Genomic DNA, 19,914 nt, shown 5'->3' with positions numbered 1-19,914 from the left:
ACAGACTGAAAAATGGCACCTTAGCACACTTACCATGTAATTACTAAATCAATACTTCACATAGAAGAACAAATTCTTTCTTAGAAGGTTCATATAAGGTCACAAAATTGGCGGTAAAGAAGACTCTTCATGTAATCACTCATATTTTGGACACTTCAAACGGTCAGATATCGGAGTTTCTTCTACTTGGTTTTAATTTCTGGTATACCGAATGCCAGTTTATTCAAGCCACTTGGGATGATCTTCCCTCGGTCGTTTATCTTACCATGTTAGTCAAATTTGTAAAGAATACATAAATGGTTTATTACCCGGGAGACATTGGCCGGCATTCGATCAGGAGCGGAATGAAGGGAGGATGCGCTGATGCTATGACGGAGGTGTTCCTGGCACCCCGGAGCGCCCGTGTTGGGACAGGAATCCCTGCAGGCGGATTTGGGTCCTGCAGCGGGAGCGCGCAGGCGGCGTCCGCCAGGGGGTTCGCTCAGGGAAGGTCTGGGCTGCCCGGGCCACGCGGAGGGAAGGCGGGGCGGACGAGGGGCGTGGGGCGTGGGAAAGGCGGCAGAGGGTGGGCCTGGGACCGCTTTCCCGCGAGAGCCAGCGCCCGGCGCGGCCCCGGGGGGGCGGAGGGGCAGGCTCGGGCAGCTCCCCGGCTGCCTGTGTGATTCGACTTGAGAAATAACCAGGAGGGGCGGCCCGGCGTCTGCCGCGTCCAATCCCGTCTCAGGAGCGAACACGCTCCCGGGCAGGCAAGCCTGACAGATCCAAGGGGACTTGGAGAGGAGCGGCAGCGAGGCACGCCCGCACCGCGCGCGCCGCTGCACCTCCGCCCGCTCCGGTCTCTGGCCTCCCGCCCGGCGCCCGCGGCCCCCTTCCTGCCTCGCGGCCCCTTTCCCGCCCCACGATGGCCGGCGCCGAGCGTCCGATCCCCCTGCGCGGAGCCCTCTGCGGGCTGCTGCTGACCCTCGTGGTGAGTGGGAGCCGGGATCGGGAAGGGCTGGACCCGCCCTGTCCCGCGGGGAGAGCGGAGCCCGGGCCAAGCGGACCGAGAGCGGACCGCCGCGCCTCCGCTCAGTCCTGCGGGGCGGGACCAGCCAAGTTTGCGCCTGGACGGGTGAGGGCAGAAAACGAGTCTTGGAGGGACGACTCGGGACGGGGTTTTGTGTTTGGGACATCACGGTAGCGCCCCGGAGTGTCTGCGCTCTCCCGGGCGGTCGACGGTGCCTGGGGCTCACGTCCTCCCCCTGGCTCCCCAGGCTAGGGACGAAGGTGTGTGTGTGTGTGGGGGGGGGGCACGTCTGTGTGGAGAGCGACGAACTGTACTTGGGCAGGTGTTTCAAGATCCCTGAGTGAGCGAAACACAGGTGTGAGATGGGGTTCAGGAGGCTGCCCCACCCCAGGCTTACCTGGGATGGGGACGTTAGTGACTGGAGGGGCTGGAACGGTGCCTCTGGGTCCCGGCGTGGAGTGAACTCTGAAAACCGGCTTCCAGATTCTGCCTCCGCTAAATGTTATTCGGAGCGCACCCAGGAGTCTCCTGGCCCGAGGCGAAGTGTGCCCGAGGCACGGGGGGCGTGGGAAGGCTGGATCCTGGCTGCGGTTGGGGTCGCGGTTGGTGATGCGGGGGAGGGGGGACTGTCGGGGTGGGCAGAGAGCGTAGAGTCCGGGTGGGGGGAGTGGGGGGATAGGCGTGGGCTTGGGTGGTCCAGTGTCCAGCTCCGGGAAGGACTGCGCAAACCCAGAGTCCACCTTCGGGCCGTACGTGCCCCGGAAACCTGCCACCCAGGACCAGATTCACCTGGATAGGAAGTTAGGGACAATTCTCTGAGAATTCAGGAGACACACGGCGAAGAAGCCGGAACTCTGTCGGCGCGATTACGTGCGGAGATTCAGACTAGACCAGGGTCGCGCTCAGGCTGTGCTGTGGCAAGGAGCCGCGCGCGACCCAGCAAACCCGAATCTAAGGATGGGCCTGGGGTCGGATTCGGAGAGAACCTACCTAGCTGGGGAGTAGGTTGGCTGTGGCTGCACGGATTCTTGCTGCTCCTCTGCCTTTGGGGCTAGTGGATCAAAGCTTTGTCTTCTCTTTGAATCAGCGAGTTATGAATATTGGGTTGGTATTTAAGATCTAAGTTAATTTATGGACAATGACTTGTACAAATGAGCGCGTCGCCCTGCAAGGCAGCTGTTCCAACAAAATGAGCTGATGAAATGACTCTTTACAAATAGGAACTGGTCTCAAAGTGTGATCTTTTGTAATAAATTTGAGTTTCCCAGTTTTGATGTTTAAAAGCGTGGGTTTAGTGTTGTGTGATTTTTCTGCGAAAGGGACTAGGGAATGGGGAGAGGAAACTGCAAAGGTGCTGTGTTGCCAAGATTTGCCCTGAATTCCCCCAGGGGAGGGTGTGGAATTCAAGGAACTGTTGCGGTGCCCAGAACGGGGGCGGGGTGGGGGGTGTGCGGGTGTTGGGGTGTGGCAAGGCAAATGAGTGTGCGTTACTCTAAATGGAGATAGCATCAGCTCTAGTATACGACATATTCGTTTAGGATTGCTTTAAAGAAGAATTTCCTAAAGTTTAGACTAAATGAGGAGACTTGAATACTGGAGAGTGTATATAGAATAATTTATTTCATCCGAAATCCCCAGTATACAGGTACCTTGGATTGCTTCCCTGATGGGTAAATTAAGGTCTCTACTGACCATCTTCTGTTGTATTTCCTTTTGATTCATCGGACCGTCAACTTTTCAGTATAATATTAAAATCACAACACTTTTCCTTTTATAGATACCTTAACGGATCTCAAAAACAATTCCTTGCTTGAAGGGAGAGCGCTTCAAAGCAAGTCTTTAACACAAAACTGAGACTTTTAACAGGTTAGCCTTTCCACTGAGCTGGCCCATAGGCTGAGGAATCTTCCCATTTGCACCCGTCTCCATCTTTCACAGCCCTCTGTCCTCAGTACTCTGTAAACTGCCACAAAATACAACTCCTAATGGCCACCGCCACTCCCTCCCCCAGACACAAAGAAAAAGAAAACAAGAAAAAGAATAAAGGATCAGGGGTGGGGATTGGGGACTAGAAAATAAATATATCAGACCATCACTGGACTGTTGAAAGTGTAGTACCGAATGTCTCTTAAAATGTTTCTCCTCCGACTGTAACAAAAATTGAAAACGAATTTGCATGAGCTCAGCTCTCCTTCTGTCCCATTACAAATAACGGGATCCTTTCAAATATGCAAAGTTGATCCGGAGAATTTTCCATTAAAAGAGATTTTTTTGAACTCAAATAGTCAATCCATAATTCGTTAATCTTTTTTTTTAAAGCTATTTATTTTGAGAAGGACTGACAGAGTGTGAGAGGAGAGGGACAGAGAGAGAGGAGAGAGAGAATCCTAAGCAGGCTCTGCGAAGTCAGTGCATAGAGCCCAAAGCAGGGCTGGAACTCACAAAACCGTGAGATCATGACCTGAGCCAATTCAAGTGTTGGATACTTAACTGACTGAGCCACCCAAGCACCCAATAACTCATTAATCTTAAAATTATTTTTGGATGTTGCATTTTTTAATTGGGCATTCTTCCATACAAAATTTATTTTTAAATTAACTTTAAAGGTCCTTAATTCATCATTGATAATCTAATGGTGCCTTTACATTTTTAATTTTATATTCAATAATATGTCCAATCTCCACAAATATAGTATCAAATTATTTTATAGTTTTAAGAAGCATGACATAACTTAAATTTATATATGAATATTATCCCTTTTAAAAATTATGTTAATGAATTAATTGTGCATTATTTCTAATGATGTCCTATATAGCAATGAAAATGAATGAACCTCTCTGTATGTTCAGCATGGATAAATTTCACAAACATAATTTGAGCAATGAAATCAAGTAGCATATAATTAGCATATGGCTGCATATATGTAAAAGCTAAAAATTGGCAAAATAAAACTGTACCTTCTTTAAAGACAGATATACATGGGATAAAATTAAGCAGAGGCAGGAAAGTAAATGATTAACACAAAAATCATCCATTAGTGATTACCTGAGTTTTAGGGGGTGTGGGAGGGAAGAAAATGCTACTGAGGAGCGATATATAGGAAACATTGAAATAATAGTAATATTTTATTTCTTAACTTTGAAGGTGAGTGTCCTAGTGTTCATCTTATTGTTTCTTAAAACACACATGTATGCTATATGTGTATGTATGTATGTGTATATATATACATACATATATATATATATTCTTTTGTATGTATACTCTGTCTTACAAAAAAACATTAAAAAAAGAAACCAGCAATAGAGATCAACAAAACCAAAAGCTATTCTTTGAAAGTAAACACAAATGCTACTATGATTGGGCAAGTAAACAATAGAGAAGACACAGATAAAGCAATATTAGGAATAAAAGGAGGTACAGTCATGGAGAAGACAGATAGTAATATTTATTTCAATTAACTTGAAAATACAGACACAATGAGCAATTTCCTACAAAATACAAATTACCAACATTGGCTCAAAGAGGTATACAAAACTTAAACAGACTTAAAACTATAAAGATATTGAATTAAAAGCTAAATGTCTTCACACACAGACACCTTCATATATTCATCAAGTCCAGGCTTGTGGTAGGTGAATTCTTCCATAATTATGTGGAATGGATAATCTCTATCTTATGTAAATTGTTTCAAAGGACAGAAAAAAGTGGAACTGTCTTTAACTCATTTAGTAAGGATTTATGATATTGAAAAATAGTAGCCTGATCTCACTTGTGAACATATATTTGAAGTACTGAAATAGATACCAACAAGCCAAACCAATAACATATTTAAAAAGTTAGCATGTCCATGCAAGATTTGTCTCAGGAATGGAAAAATGGTTTCACATTAGAAAATCTATTATTGTATTTTAACATAGTAATATATTCAGAGAGAAAAATTATTATGTTTCAAACTAAGTAGGAAATTATTTTTATTGCTATAAAATATTCTTAGACTAGGAGTGTAGGTGGATGTACTTTATTTTTTTAACATACTAAAGCATACCTAACAATACTTAATGATTGAAAAAAAGAGACAAAAGAAGAAAGAAAAAATGGAAAAGAGGACAGGACAGGAAAAGAAAAGAAAGGACAGGAAAGGAGGAAGGAGGAGGGAGGGAGGAAGGAAGGCAGGAAGGAAGGAAACTCATAATGAATGGTGAAATGGTAAATGTGTTATCTTTAAAGTTAGAAACAAATCCACAATGGTCACTATAGCTGTCCCTATTCAGCAGCTACGGGAGGTCCTAACGAGGACATACATGAGATAAAATATGTAACAGCAATAGGAAAAGAGGTTAAGGATTTAAGGAAAAGAAATCTGCCATTTTGCCAGCTATAGGATTAGCTACATGTGAAATCCTACACTTCTTCAACAAACCACTGAGAAGTAGTAAAAGTAAGCAAGGACTAGTAAAAGCAAGCAAGCAAACCCTAGAAAGGGTTTTCATGGACCTGGTCAGCTGGTCATAAGAATTTTTTGAAAGAGTAGAAGGCTAAAAAAAACCAACAAACAACAAACATAATTTAAAGGAAGATAATAAGGATTGGGTCACCAAAACAAATACTGCAATCTATAATAAAGCTATGTTAATTAAAACTATATAGTGTTGGTGTAGAGATAAACTCTGATGAAATAATGCAGAGTCCTGAAATAGATTCTATAATTGGGGTCCATGCATATGATATATGCAGCAGTATCATTATTAGTTAAGAAGGGAAGAACTACTCAATGATGGTTCTAGATAGTTGGCTATCCATATGGCAAAGGACAAGATTAAATATCTACAGTGCATCACACACAAAATAATTCCAGATGAGTAAAAGATTTAAAAGTTGGAAGTAACTTTAAAATTTTTGTAAAGAAGTATCAGATAGTGTGTTTATGACAGGGCAGAGGGGAGATATTAATATACAAAAGTATAAAATGGAGGAAAGTTTTAATGAAACTACTTTAAGAAACTAAAGGAAACACTTAATAAATTTGACTACTTTCAAAGTGAAGCACTGATTATCAAAAGATACCACTAAAAGATTAAAAAAGCAAACCACCTAAGCCTACAAGTTAAATATGATTTAAAAAAGACAAGCAATACAAAAATGACTAAATGAGAGCAACGGACGATTTACAGGAGGTAAATGACAAATTAACACAAGAAGTGATGTTCAATCTCACTAGAAATTAAGAAAATGCACATTAAAGCATCAGCTGTAAGATTGGCAACAGTTAGAAAAGTCAAGTATAATGAATTGGGGTAGAGGATATGAGAAATAGAGGTATCTAATACTCTAGGGGACATGAAATAAATTTATGTTCACTCTGGACAACAAGTTGGCAGTAATTATTGGAATTGGAGATCCTCATATGTCTCTATCGCAGGTATGCATCTTAATATCTTGCACCTGTAAGGCTGTTTACTGTAGTGTCATTTGTAATAGAGAAAGTAGGAAACAAGAATAGAATCTAAATGACCATCATAGGAGAATGAGAAAAATAAACTGTGGTATATTCACAGAAAAATCTTAAACGTATTGTTGAGTGAAAAATACAAGTTGTAAAAGGACGCATGAAGACACAAGCTGTGCACAGTATCAGCTTATACTTTATAGGCACATGCGTATATAATAAAAGTACAAAAGCCTACAAGGGAAGTATAAATGCCAACTTAGAAGAAACTATTCCTTGAAGAAGAGGAAGGAAATGGAATAGAGCATAGCCACATCTGTACATTTTAATTAAAAAAATGAAATGAAGGAGGGCCTGGCTGGCTCAGTTAGGAGAACATGAGACTCTTGATCTTGGATTGTGAGTTTAAGCCCCATGTTGGGTGTAGAGGTTATTAAAACAAAATAAATCAACTTATAAAAAATGAAGCAAACATTGCAAAATATTAATTAAAAAATCTGAAAATGTACATGCATATTTATTTTAGTATGTTCTATTTGATTTAAACATTTCATATTTAAATTCAAATATTTTTTTTAAACAGTTGTGATTAAAATGTATTGAACATGGCTTTCTATTGATATTCAGAAATACCAACTATAGAGCTAAAACTTATTTGGACCAATGGGTGCATTATTAAATAAAACCATTTTTCACCCATGGCGACAACTATATTCTTAGAGACAATTCAGTTGAGCATATATAATACGGTTGAATTGTTTTTAAGAACAAATAACTGATTATTGTAACAGCAATATGATTATGACTTTCTGAAAATGACTTTTTTGATTGCTATATTTAAAATAAACAATACTATTACATATTGACTCTATTTTTGAGTTGTTTTCCTCAAGTAGATAAATGTAGATAGATCTATCATTGATAGATCTTACATTGCAGTAATATTTAGAGCACAGATTAGCATAAGATTTGATTATGCATATATGTATATGTGTATACAGTTTGTTACCACCGTGTTTTAAAATCTTTTAATTTTATGAAGGAACTTGTTTTATATTTGATTATATCAGAAATGAAATACATTTTTGTGGTTATTATCCAGTTTTGTTTTACTGAAGTTACATGAATTTGTAAATTTGGGATATTGCTCACTGCCGATTTGTAGAGGTGGGTGTGGAAAGAGTGATTTTTATGGTTTTTATATCATTTTTCAAAACTGCTTTTTCAAGATAATAATGTATATTCCATAAAACTCACCTTTGCTGTGTGCAGCTCAGTACAATTTAGCAAACTTAAAGAATCCACAATCATTACCACAATCTAATTTTAGAACATTTCTATCATCTCAGAAAGAAGTCTCATACTCATTTATAGCCACTCCCCAATCCTACCCCCAGTCCTAGGCAACTAATCTAGTCTGTTTCTGTATATTTGCCTCTTTTGGACGTTTTTATAAGTGAAATCATACAGTATATGCTCCTTTGTGTCATTTCTTTCACTGAGCATAATGTTTTTTTAGGTTTATCCATATAGGTATCGTAGCATTACACCAGCTCCTTGTCCCTTTTTATGGCTGAATGGTATTCCATTTGGATGTATCATGTTTTATCTATTCATTCATAACCTAATGGACATGTGGGTTGTTTCCACTTTTTTTTGTTATTGTAAGTAATGTTGCTGTGAATATTCATGTACAAGTTTTTCCATGGACATAGGTTTTTATTTCTTAAGGGTAGGAGTGAAATTGCTGGATTATATGTTGTATATGATTAACTTTTTAAAAAACTGCCAAACTGTGTTCCAAATTTGCCACACCATTTATGTTTCCACCAGCAATGCATGAGGGTTCCGGTTTTTCTACATCCTTGGCAACACTTGTAATTTTCTGTCTTGTTTATTTTAGCCATCCTCATGGGTATCTCACTGTGGTTTGCATGACTGTAGTGCCTAAGGGTGTTGGGCATCTTTTCATTCGCTCATTGGCTGTTTATACATCTTTGGATAAAATCTGTTCAAATCCTTTGCCCATTTTTTTGTGTTGTTTGTCTTTTTATTATTGAGTTGTAGAAGTTTTTTTTTTATTTTTTGATATAAGTCCTTTATTGCTATGTGATTAGAAAATATTTTCTCCCATTCTCTAGGTTGTAATTTCACTTTCTATATGGTATCTTTTGAGAAGCAAAAGTTTTAAATTTGATTAAGTCCTATTAATTGGTCTTTTATCATTTATGCTTTTGGTGTTCTAAGACATCATTGCCTAACCTAAGATCATTAAGATTTGTTTTTTAGTTTTCTTCAACAGTTTTAGTTCTTTAGGTCTGTGATCCACTTTGAATTAATTTTACACATGGTATGAGGTGGGGGTTCAAATTCATTTTTTTAATGAGGATATTTAATGATCTCAACACCATTTGTTGAAAAGACTGCTTCTTTCCCTTGAACTTACTGAAACCTTTGCCAAAAATTGGCTAACCACAAAGGTACAGGCTAAGTTATGGGATTTCAGTTGTGTCCTATTTGTCTCTACACTTATCTTTATGCCAGTACCACTCTGTCTTGATGATTGTATCTTTGTAGTAAATTTTGAAAATGGGAAATGTGAGTCCTACAACTTTGTTGTTTTCAAATTTATTTGGCTCTTTGGGTCCCTTGCGTTTCTACAGGGATTAATTTTTAATTTTTGGAGAAATACTTTTGAGATTTTAATAAGGATTGCATTGAATCTGTTTGGTGAATTGTGGAAATATATCTTCTGATCCATGAAGATGGAACACCTGTTGTGAAAGGAAGTGGTTGCTTACTTCTGTTTCCAGAGTTTTATATTGCTAGTGTATAGGAATGTAATTGACTTCTGTATGTTGATCTTGTATCTTGCAATCTTACTGAGCTCATTTATGATTTTTGATAGTTTTTTTTAGTGGATTCTTTGGGATTTTCTATGTACAAGATCACATCATCTGCAAATAGAGACTATTTTTCTTCTTCCTTCCCAATCGAGATGCCTTTAATTTATGTGTGCATGTGCACATGTGCAATTACCCTGTCTAGAAGTTTCCATATAATGTTGAATAGCAGTGGTGAGAAAGGACATCATTGTCTTGTTCCTGATGTCAAAGGAAAGCATCCAGTCTTTTTTATTAAGTATGATATTGGTTCTAAGTTTTCCATAGATGCCCTTTATCATGTTGAGCAAATTTCTTTTTAGTCCTAGTTTGTTGAGTACTCTTAATGGTAGATAGAAGTTGGGTTTTGTCAGTTGCTTGCATCTATTGAGATAATCATGTGCTTTTATTCTTTTTTTGTACACAACTTTATTGAGTTAAGATTGACATACAAAAAGCTGTACAGATTTACATATACAATTTGATGAGTTTGGAGATAAGTATACATCTGTCAAATCATCACCACAGCCTTTGGCATAAATATATCCATCATTTCTAAAAGTTTCCTCTCACCCTCTTTATTTCTATTATTTTTTTATGACAGAGCTCTGAACATAAAACCTATTCTTTTAGCAAAAATTTTAAGTACATAATATGATACAGTTAACTATGATACAGTTACAGTTAACAGTGGATCTCTAGGACTTATTTTTCTTGTTTATTTGAAACCTTACTCTTTATTCTACACTGTATTAATGTGACTTTTTTTTTTTTAAGGTCTTCAGTTTTGCCTGTGAAGCCTGCAAAAAGGTGACATTTAATATACCATCCAAACTAGAGGCAGACAAAATAGTTGGCAGAGGTGAGACATTTCAAAACACGTGGTTTTAAAACAGAAATTTAGTTTCCTTATGCTGAAAAGAGCATGTTATCCAACCTTTGCCTTTTGGGTTTAGCCTTTATTTATATTTAGATACAATTCAAGATGGTTTGAAATATATGTTCTGTTTTTTATAATTCCATGGAATTCTGTGGTTGATTCTAGTGCAAATGTTCTAATCCACGTTTTTGTAGTAATTTATGTTTTAACAGTTTAGAGATTACATGAAGAGTTAAATGTAGAATGTAGCCCTTTCATTACCCTAGGATTCTAAGCACTGGAGAAATATTGATAAGTAGCTGAGAAAATCAGAGCAGTATTTTTATCAATGCTAGAGCTGCCTTGAGGCACACCACAAGATGAGCCACTCCTTTCAAAACTGAACTTCATCAGCCATTTTCACATGGAGAATTTGGGGAACCTCAAACTTTCCCAACAGCTGGGAAGCTCTGCCCAGGTGGGCTTGCCATGTGGTATAGGAATATTAGAAGAAAGCATCATGGTTGTTGTTTTGTTTGTTTTTGTTTTTTGTTTTTGTGGTTTTTTTTAGAGCTATAGCTTGTCCCAAAGATACCAAATTTACTTTTTCAGCAAAGTGTCTCATTTGTGGTTAGGTGCCTCATTTAATTTTTATTAAGCAAATGTCACTTTCATTCCTAAGAAAAGGAAGAAGAAAAAGGATATAAAAGAGAGGTCAGGGGTGTTCCTTTCAAGGGATAGACCAGAAGTTACTTTGCCAAAAATGTGAAGAGAGAAATATGTCATCATTACTAAAGATGTTCACTTCTTTTTGATTACGTGTTTCCATCTGTGACAGATTTGGATTAAAGTGAAAACACTTTACATGAGTAACATAGGAATCCTATGAGAAGTTATTCCTTAAGTGAACATTAACGTATCAGTTTGGTTGTTGTTAAACCGGATAGTCGAAGAATGAGATGGATTTGATATTTCTGACTGAAGTTTTAAACCACTTACATTGATATTTATATTTTATTACTTTTTTACCTGGGAAAACTCCCCGGGAGAGGAGACTTGCATGCGGGGTTTCAGTGGGGAGCCCTGGAAAGCTCGGAATAGGAACACGAAGAGAACTAAGGGCGGAAGGGGAGCCGATGGCTTGGGGGAGGCATGTAACAAAAAAGTGCCGGTGGGAAGAATTCAAAGAGACTTTTCTGGGGTTCCTGGCTGGCTCAGTTGGTGAAGCATGAGACTCTTGATCTTGGGGTGGGGGTTCGAGCTCCATGTTGGGTGTAGAGATTACTTAAAAATAAAATCTTGGGGCGCCTGGGTGGCGCAGTCGGTTAAGCGTCCGACTTCAGCCAGGTCACGATCTCGCGGTCCCTGAGTTCGAGCCCCGCGTCAGGCTCTGTGCTGATGGCTCAGAGCCTGGAGCCTGTTTCCGATTCTGTGTCTCCCTCTCTCTCTGCCCCTCCCCCGTTCATGCTCTGTCTCTCTCTGTCCCAAAAATAAATAAAAACAAAGAAAAAAAATTAAAAAAAAAATCTTAAAAAAAAACAAAGATAGACTTTTCTTACTTGACTATTTGCTAAATTCATACTGTCTATTACTCTTTGGGCTCATGTGTACAACTTCTGGCTGAAGACAGGTGTATCTTAAAAGACTCAGACTGTGGTGTTGAGGAAAACTTTTCTGTTTGTTTATTCAGCTGTGTGTGTTGATTCAGCTGTGTGTGGGGGCGTTATATCTCGGCTTCTTGGTGATTGCCACACACACTCCTCTTTAATAGATCATTTTTATAAGTCTTTTAGAAGCACATAAAGGTTGAAAAACACTTTCATGCCTGTATACAATTGAGTTATTTTTTAATTAAAATTTTTTTCCTAACTTTTAATTATTTTTGGGAGACAGAGAGAGACAAAGCATGAATGAGGGAGGAGCAGAGAGGGGGGAGACATAGAATCCAAACAGGCTCCAGGCTCTAAGCTGTGGGCACAAAGCCTGCTGCAGGGCTTGAACCCATGAACTGTGAGATCATGACCTGAGCTGAAGTCGAATGCCCAACCAACTGAGCCACCCAGGTGCCCAAGAATTCCTTTTTAACTGAAAGAAAAGTATCATTTTTTATACATGTGAAGAAAACTAGTTAAGATATTTGGTAAATGCAGAGTGATTGATTTATTTCATTCTACTTCATGATTTTGAAGAAAATGTATACATTATCTTAACATGTCTTTTTTTTTTTTTCTTTTGCATGTGTTTCTACTTTACAACTTGGAAACTTTTGCTTGCAGTTAATTTGAAAGAGTGCCTCAGGTCTGCAGACCTCATCCGGTCAGGTGACCCTGATTTCAGAGTTCTAGATGATGGATCAGTATACACAACTAGCACCGTGGTGTTGTCTGATGAGAAAAGATCATTCACCATATGGCTTTCTGACTCCAGGACACAGGCACAGAAAGAGATTAAGGTGCTCCTGGAACATCAGAAGAAGGTATTCAAAACACGTTGATATTTTCAGGCGTGCTTTTCTTTTCATTTAAATATTTCATTAAAAATTGCAAAGAGGACAAAAAGATAATTGGGTTTTTAAGCCTCCTCTTCTCCTTTCCCTTCAGTTTGCTTTCTCTCCCTCCCTCTCTTTCTTCCCCCCTTTTCCCCACCAACACAGGCTGGACATTGGCTTTGGGTTTGGCCTTGTGAAATCTACATGGCATCATCTCCATTGGGAAGGCTTCTTCCACTTCTAACGTCCAACTAATTGCTTTCATGTGTCCGTGTCTGTCAGTTTGGTTGCTCTTCTTTTATAAGCATTTGGAATTTTTTATTTGTGTAAACAATTTGTCTGTAGTTGTTGAGGGCACAAACTGATTCTTTTTCTGCTTATGGTCTCAGTAATACCTAATTCCCGAGTCAGTAGGTGTATGTTAAATTCACGTTAGGTGCAGAGGTTCCCCGTGAATAAGAGGTTGATTTCAAGTGTCACAGTGATTCTGGTGTTAAAATAGGATGGAAATCCTGAAGTGTGTAGGTATGAATAAAAGTATACGTGGCATGGTATTGGCAGTTCTAGATTCCACATCACGAGAAACGCCATTGTGAAAGCAGTCACAAAAAGGATTAAAGGTTTAGAGTGGATTACAATGAATCCGTCTTAAGTGTATTAATGATAAAATTAATTTAAATGACTCTAGCGCATCAATAAATGTTTAATAAAATTATTTATGTATTAATTCTCAGGAAATAAATTTCTTCCTTGCAACACCATGAAATGAAATAGAAATCACTAAAAAGTCCCATCCAACTTTTTGCAGTGATGGAAATGTTCCGTAATCGGCATGGCCTGATATAGTAGCCCAATATTAATGGCTACTGAGCACTCGGCATGTGGCTAGTGCCACTGAAGGATGGAATTCTACATTTTATTTAACTATAATCAGTTTAAATTTAAATACAGTAAAACCTTGGTTTCTGAATATAATTTGTTCCAGAAACATGCTTGTAATCCAAAGCATTTGTATATCAAAGGAAATTTCAAGAGCCATTGGCTCAGTTATGATCATGTGACGTTCGATGTCACATACTACTTGTATTGCAAGACATCGCTCATTTATCAAATTAAAATTTAGTAGAAATGTTTGCTCGTCTTGCAACCCTCTCGGAACAAGTTACTTACTTGCAATCCAAGGTCTTGCTGTAGTCAGTGTATGGCTACAGCTACCATATTGGAGAGTGCAGATGGGAGTGATAAGGCAATGAAGACCATGCATTTTCTTGCTCTGGTTCTTCTGAGACTGTGAGGTTTTAGCAGAAAGAACAGGTAAGGCCCATCTGTAGGTTGTTATAAAGAGAATGTGTTCACTATGTGTATTTGGGAAAGAAGGAAAACTAAGAGTGCACTGATGATTTTCCTAACCTTGAAAGTATGGTCAGTGTTAGAAAGATATACAAAATGAAATTCTTCAGTTTATGAAACCTTTAAAATGTGGATGCATTCTTTCTTACCCACCTAATGCAAAAAAGCCTTAAGAAATACTTTAAAAAACTCCTGAGACTGAGCCTCCAGGGAGGCATTAGGTTTATGGACCGGCTACTCATTTGTAACAACGTCGTCCTTGGCTGTGGTACTTTTATTTATCTAATTTCCTTTCTCTAAATTCAGGTGCTGAGGAAAAGACATGCTAAAGAAGCCGTTCTCAGGCGTTCCAAGAGGAGATGGGCCCCTATTCCCTGTTCAATGCAAGAGAATTCACTGGGCCCGTTCCCTTTGTTTCTTCAACAAGTAGGTTTTACATTCTTTCTGATTGGGAAGGTTTTGATTCCAGAGCCTGTTTTGTTCAGGCTTCACAACTCTTTAGACATTTAAATAAGCAGATTTGATTGAAGATTTTCATGAAGTATAATAAAAGTGAGTAAAATGAGAAAATCACTAAAAAACTAAGAATAATATGAGAGAGAATGCAGCCACTGAAAGATCTTTATTAGTTTTTTCATTCGTTTAGCAGCTACTTATTGAGCACCTACTATGTCCCATGGAAGGTACTGCTGTAAGTACGACACTAGAAATAAATTTAGTCATACCCTTGCTCTCCTGTAGGCTATAATAGTGAGGAAGAAGCGTAGGCAGGTGGTTACAATACTGAGTGATAGGTGCTGTGGTAGAGATGGTTTGGGTGATCTGAGGATTCATGGGGTCAGCACCGAGTCCTGAGATGAAATGTGGTACAAATCAAGGAAAGACTTAGAGGAGGAGACAGCAGAGGGTGGACCTGAAGGATGAAGACATTGTGCAAGTAAGTAATTGAGGAGAAGGCGAGCTTGTTGGAGGAGTCCTCCTACTTATGATGGGGCTGGAGCAGGGAGATGAGGCAGAGGACGCAGGTAGACATTAAACCATAATGGACCATGTGTGTCCTGTTAGGGAGTTCAACTTTTTCCTAAAAACAAGGAGAAGTTTTTAATCAGGTCAAGTTTACTCTTCATAAAGATCTACATGGAACACGTACAACGAAAGCCGTTGCTGAAGTAGGGCTGTGGCCTGGTGCTTGCCTTTTTCTATTATTGTGGCTGATGTTTCATTCCAGCGGTGGGACCTGTGTCCTATTTGTTGATGTTTTTAACTGTCTTTCCAGTGTCTTTCGCACTTTTTCAAAAATTCTGTTCATCGCTAGACCTTATTTTTCCTTTTCAAAAAAAAATATATACATATTTAATATTTATTTATTTTTGAGAGAGAAAGAGCACAAGATGGGTAGAGGGGCAGAGGGAGAGAGAGAATCCCAGGCCGACTCTGTGCTGTCAGCACAGAGCCCAATGCAGCGCTCAATCCCACGAACCATGAGATCATTATCTGAGCCAAAATCAAGAGTCAGACATTTAACTGATTGAAGCACCCAGCCACCCCTCAAATTTTGTATTTTAAGCACTGATGAAGCATATTAAGACATGATTTCTGATTACCAAAGTTATACTTATCATAGCTAATTTTACCCTTTGTATTGCTAATCTTGTCACCACTCCTCAGTCCTCATTTCCTTGACATGTGCACATTTGCCATAGCTGACCCTTCCCTCTTCCTCCAAATACTTTATTCACTTGGCTTCTAGAACACCACTCATCTGGTTGTTCATTTACCTCCCTGGCCACTCTTTCATACTATGTTTTGCTAGTTTTTCCTCATTCCCATGTTTCCTCTTCTGTAAACTTTGGAGAGCTCCAGGCTCGACCCACGAACCTTGTTTCTTGTTTCTTATATTCACTGCCTTGATAATCTCATCCAGTCTTGTAGCTTTGAGTACTGTTATCTATTGGAGACTTTAAGACTTCATATTTCTAGGACAGACTGCCTAATTGCTATTTCTACTTGAAAGCTTAACGGATATTTCAAACTTAACATATGCAGAAAACAAAAAATTTGTGTTTTCTCCTAAAAACATCCAACCGTCTCAGTTAATGACACCTCATTCTTTCAGTTGTTAGGGCATCAGAGTCGGTTTGGTAAGGTTTTAGTTGTAGAGAACATACGTCCCTCTAAGTAGTTAACAGTGATTTATTACAGCACATAAGCCATTTATAGAATTGTGGCGGGGACTGAAGAAACAAACTTTAGGTTGAACTTTCAAGAATGAGTCTCCAAGCTACACTGCAGAATCCACAACCAAGGGACATGCTGTTTCCTCCATGATGGGGTAGCAAATAATTCAGGAACCAAAATGTCACTAAGTGGCTTATGCATGACAGATTTATTTATTTTATATGAAAGTATGATCTGGTAGAGATATTTAATATAAAAAAATCACCAGGGACCTAGAGTTTTTTTTTTGTTTTTTTTTTGTTTTTTTTTAGTTTGACCATCTCTGCAGGTTCAAGAGAGTGCATCATTCTGTGTCCACATGGGGGGACCCATTCCTTCACTTTCTAGGCGCAGTCTAGATCTTGCATATATAATTTTTGGTTATATCTCATTGACGTGATCTTTTCATGTGGACATACCTAATTGTAAGGGAGCCTGGGAAGTGTCTTTCTTTTGGGCAATCTTGCACTCAGCTATAAATTCTCATACAAAGGAACATGGGCAGAATAGATATTAGGGGATGTCAGCACCCTCTGACATAGTGTCATCTTCACGCTACACGTCCAACCCATCGACAAATCCTGTTGGCTGTACCTTCAAATTATATACAGAATCTAAGCACTTCTCACCATCTCTACTGCTACATGCTGTCTAACAAACCATCATTACTCCCATGAATTCTTACAGTAACCAAGTGGTCTTCCTGCTTCTTTGCTTACCTACCCACCCACCCCCATTTAGTCCTAAAAAAACACCAAGTATTATCTTTTTAAAATATAACGTACACAATATCACTCTTGTCTAAAGTCTCCAATGGCTTTCCACCTGTTTGTAGGGAAGAGTCAACAGCATTGAAATCCCTGATATGATGTGGCCTTTTCTCCTACTTCTTGCTGACTACTGGCTTTCCCTGCTGCAATCACAGTGGCCTCTTTGCTGCACCTTGAACACTCCAGACACAACCCTCACCTTTGTTACTCATGTTTCCTCTGCCAGGAAGAGTCTTTCTTGTATAGGTTATGGTTTATTGTTTTTAATTAGATTTTCTTTGGTTACTCTTTATGTTGAACATTATTTTCATTAAATTGAGCAGTTTAAAAAATCTTTTACCAAATGCTTCTTACTGTTTTGTGCATTGATGAAATGATAAATGTGATTATTATTTTCCCAAAGTGTATTTAATATAAAAAGATATAAATGCATAAGCTACATAAAAAAGATAGCATTTTAACAGATTTTGATTTAAAATTTTTACATCTGTGTTTTTTTCCTCTTAGGTTCAATCTGATGCAGCACAGAACTATACCATTTTCTACTCAATAAGTGGGCATGGAGTTGACCAAGAACCTTTAAATTTGTTTTTCATAGAAAGAGACACTGGAAATCTGTATTGTACCAGGCCTGTGGATCGTGAAGAATATGAAGTTTTTGATGTAGGAGTTTTATTGATATGCATGATTTTAAATGATTAAACTGTGTTTCTTCTGATACCCTATGGACTCTTTTCTGTCTTCCTTCATTCTCTTCTTAGAGTCAAAAGAAATAAGTTGTGCAGTATTTTGGAATATTTGATTTGCTCTTTATCTTAACTTCTGTTAGGTAAGCCTAAAATGAGCAAAGAGGTTTAGTTGTATTTGGATGTATATTCCAGTATATTTCCAAGAGTTGGTTTTGTTTAAGAGGTGCTTTCTGTCTCTGGTCATGCTACATTTTCCTCTCTCCAGGACGTGGCCACAGTTGATTAGAAGGGTCTTCTCTCCTCCCTCCTCCTCCTCCTCTTCCTCCTCCTTCTCCTTCTTCTTCTTCTTCTTCTTCTTCTTCTTCTTCTTCTTCTTTTTCTTCTTTTAGTTTTCTTTTTTTTCCCTCCTTCCACTTGTGTGATTCTCTGACCATGTCTGGGAACTAGATAAGGGAGCAAAAGTGGGAGACCAAATCCGAACAAGGTTAATAAGCCAGTCTTCTGATATTGATGAGCTTACAATCAATGGAGAATAACTCAGACAATTTTCAGTGTAATATGGTAAATTCTATGAGGTCATGTGGTTATCCCTGTGGTGCAGGGGGGAATGTTCCTCCATAGGAAAGAGGGATTCTCTTCCTAGAAGAAGGAAGAGATGCTGGTAAGCAAATGTGACTGATGTCCACCACATGACATTTCTTTGCTTTTGGTTAGGAAATTTTTAACTCAGTGTTATAATCACATGCTGAATAGAAATGCATTCTATTTGATACTACATTGCCCTTCGATTACTTAGCAATGTGGAAACTGGCAAATGCATTTTGTCAGAAAAACTCTTATAAATATGTGATTTATGAAGTAAAACAATAAAAGGGCTTTGCTAGTTACAAATGTAAAAATCATGGTATTATTTAGATGATGTAGAGTAGGGATTTTTCTGTTTGCAGTGAGTTTAATTGTTGTCCCCAGTATAACTTTCTGATTATGGATAGAATATGGATTATGGATAGAATAAGACTATAATCTGAGTCTAATGGACAGAATTATCTCTGACTTGGCTATACTATGGGGTTTTATTCAACGTGTAGCCCTTTCTACTAAATATTGGATGCTCTTTACTGTACTTAAAGTGTTTTTCCATTTGATGCTTGGGTGATTAAAAAAGAATTGAGTAGAAGTTTTTAGTGGTTTGTTATCAAAAAGATTTGCAAAGAAGGTAGCAGATAAAGCATAGTGTTCTCTCTTGCTAGAATCTTGTATTAATGGACCATTGATATTGTTTTTTCCTGTTTTACAGTTGATTGCCTATGCCTCAACTGCAGATGGGTATTCAGCAGACATGCCTCTTCCACTGCCCATCAGAGTGGAGGATGAAAATGACAACCACCCTATTTTCACAGAAGCTATTTATAATTTTGAAGTTCCAGAAAGTAGCAGACTTGGTAAGATAACTTTTTTAAATTGAACTTTTTTGCATATGGCTTTTTTTTTGCCATTTGTATTTTTTTCTTTTAGGAACTGTATGTGCATTTCCTTTGCTCTTATGTTCCTTGGTGTTTATCTTGCTCTTAACTGTTTCTTTTTTAAATCTACCTAAAAATGCTCTTTACATATTAAGGTTATTAATCTATTGTTGCACTGCAAATATTTTCCCATTGTATTGCTGCTTTTCAGTTTTATTAAGTCTACTTTTTGAGGTACAGAGGTTCAGGACTTGCATTTAGTTAAATCAATCCTTATTCCTTTTGGACTTTATGGCAAGAGAACTTTTAAAAGTAAAATGTATTATGCTAAATATCTTTGTGCACATTTTTTTGAGACATTGGGTTTTTTTATACTCAAGACCAGATTATCCTGAGATGATATTGAACCAGTATCTACTTTCCAGAATACATTTAATCCTATCACATCCAAACAGAGTGTAACCTATAGGATATTAGAAGAGTTTGGGGTGGTCTATATGGTACCAATTAATTATAAAAGCGGATAACAGTTATTTAATCTTGGAATCATATTCAATTTATATACTTTATTACACTTGATCATTTTGTGGGTTTATCATCATTCTCTCCTCTAAGACAGGACATATAGGATAGAATTACAATAAAATTAAAATTAATATCAATATTTATATTAGGTTTTATTTAAAGAGGTGTTAAATGACATCTACTGAGAACACAATTTTTTAAAGCTCTAATTTATATTAC

General features: G+C 38.3%; 1 protein-coding gene across 2 annotated transcripts in view; it reads left to right on the top strand.

The window, feature by feature from the left end:
- Positions 1-795: 795 nt before the first annotated feature.
- The window catches only part of DSC3 (desmocollin 3), a 50,421-nt gene continuing 31,302 nt past the window's right edge, over positions 796-19,914 (top strand). The window contains exons 1-6 of one of the 2 annotated variants that reach the window (XM_043558523.1): positions 796-967; positions 10,112-10,196; positions 12,470-12,669; positions 14,338-14,457; positions 17,526-17,681; positions 19,005-19,149. In XM_043558523.1, coding sequence (XP_043414458.1) covers positions 902-967; positions 10,112-10,196; positions 12,470-12,669; positions 14,338-14,457; positions 17,526-17,681; positions 19,005-19,149 — 772 coding nt within the window. In that variant the 5' untranslated portion in view covers positions 796-901. The remainder of the gene's footprint in view (positions 968-10,111; positions 10,197-12,469; positions 12,670-14,337; positions 14,458-17,525; positions 17,682-19,004; positions 19,150-19,914) is intronic. The other variant, XM_043558522.1, reaches the window with a different exon arrangement.

The sequence above is a fragment of the Prionailurus bengalensis genome, chromosome D3 (genome assembly GCF_016509475.1).
Source record: "Prionailurus bengalensis isolate Pbe53 chromosome D3, Fcat_Pben_1.1_paternal_pri, whole genome shotgun sequence".
In the NCBI taxonomy this organism is placed as follows: Eukaryota; Metazoa; Chordata; class Mammalia; order Carnivora; family Felidae; genus Prionailurus; species Prionailurus bengalensis.
Note: the sequence above shows the minus strand (reverse complement) of the source record. Positions and strands in the feature narration are given on the sequence as shown.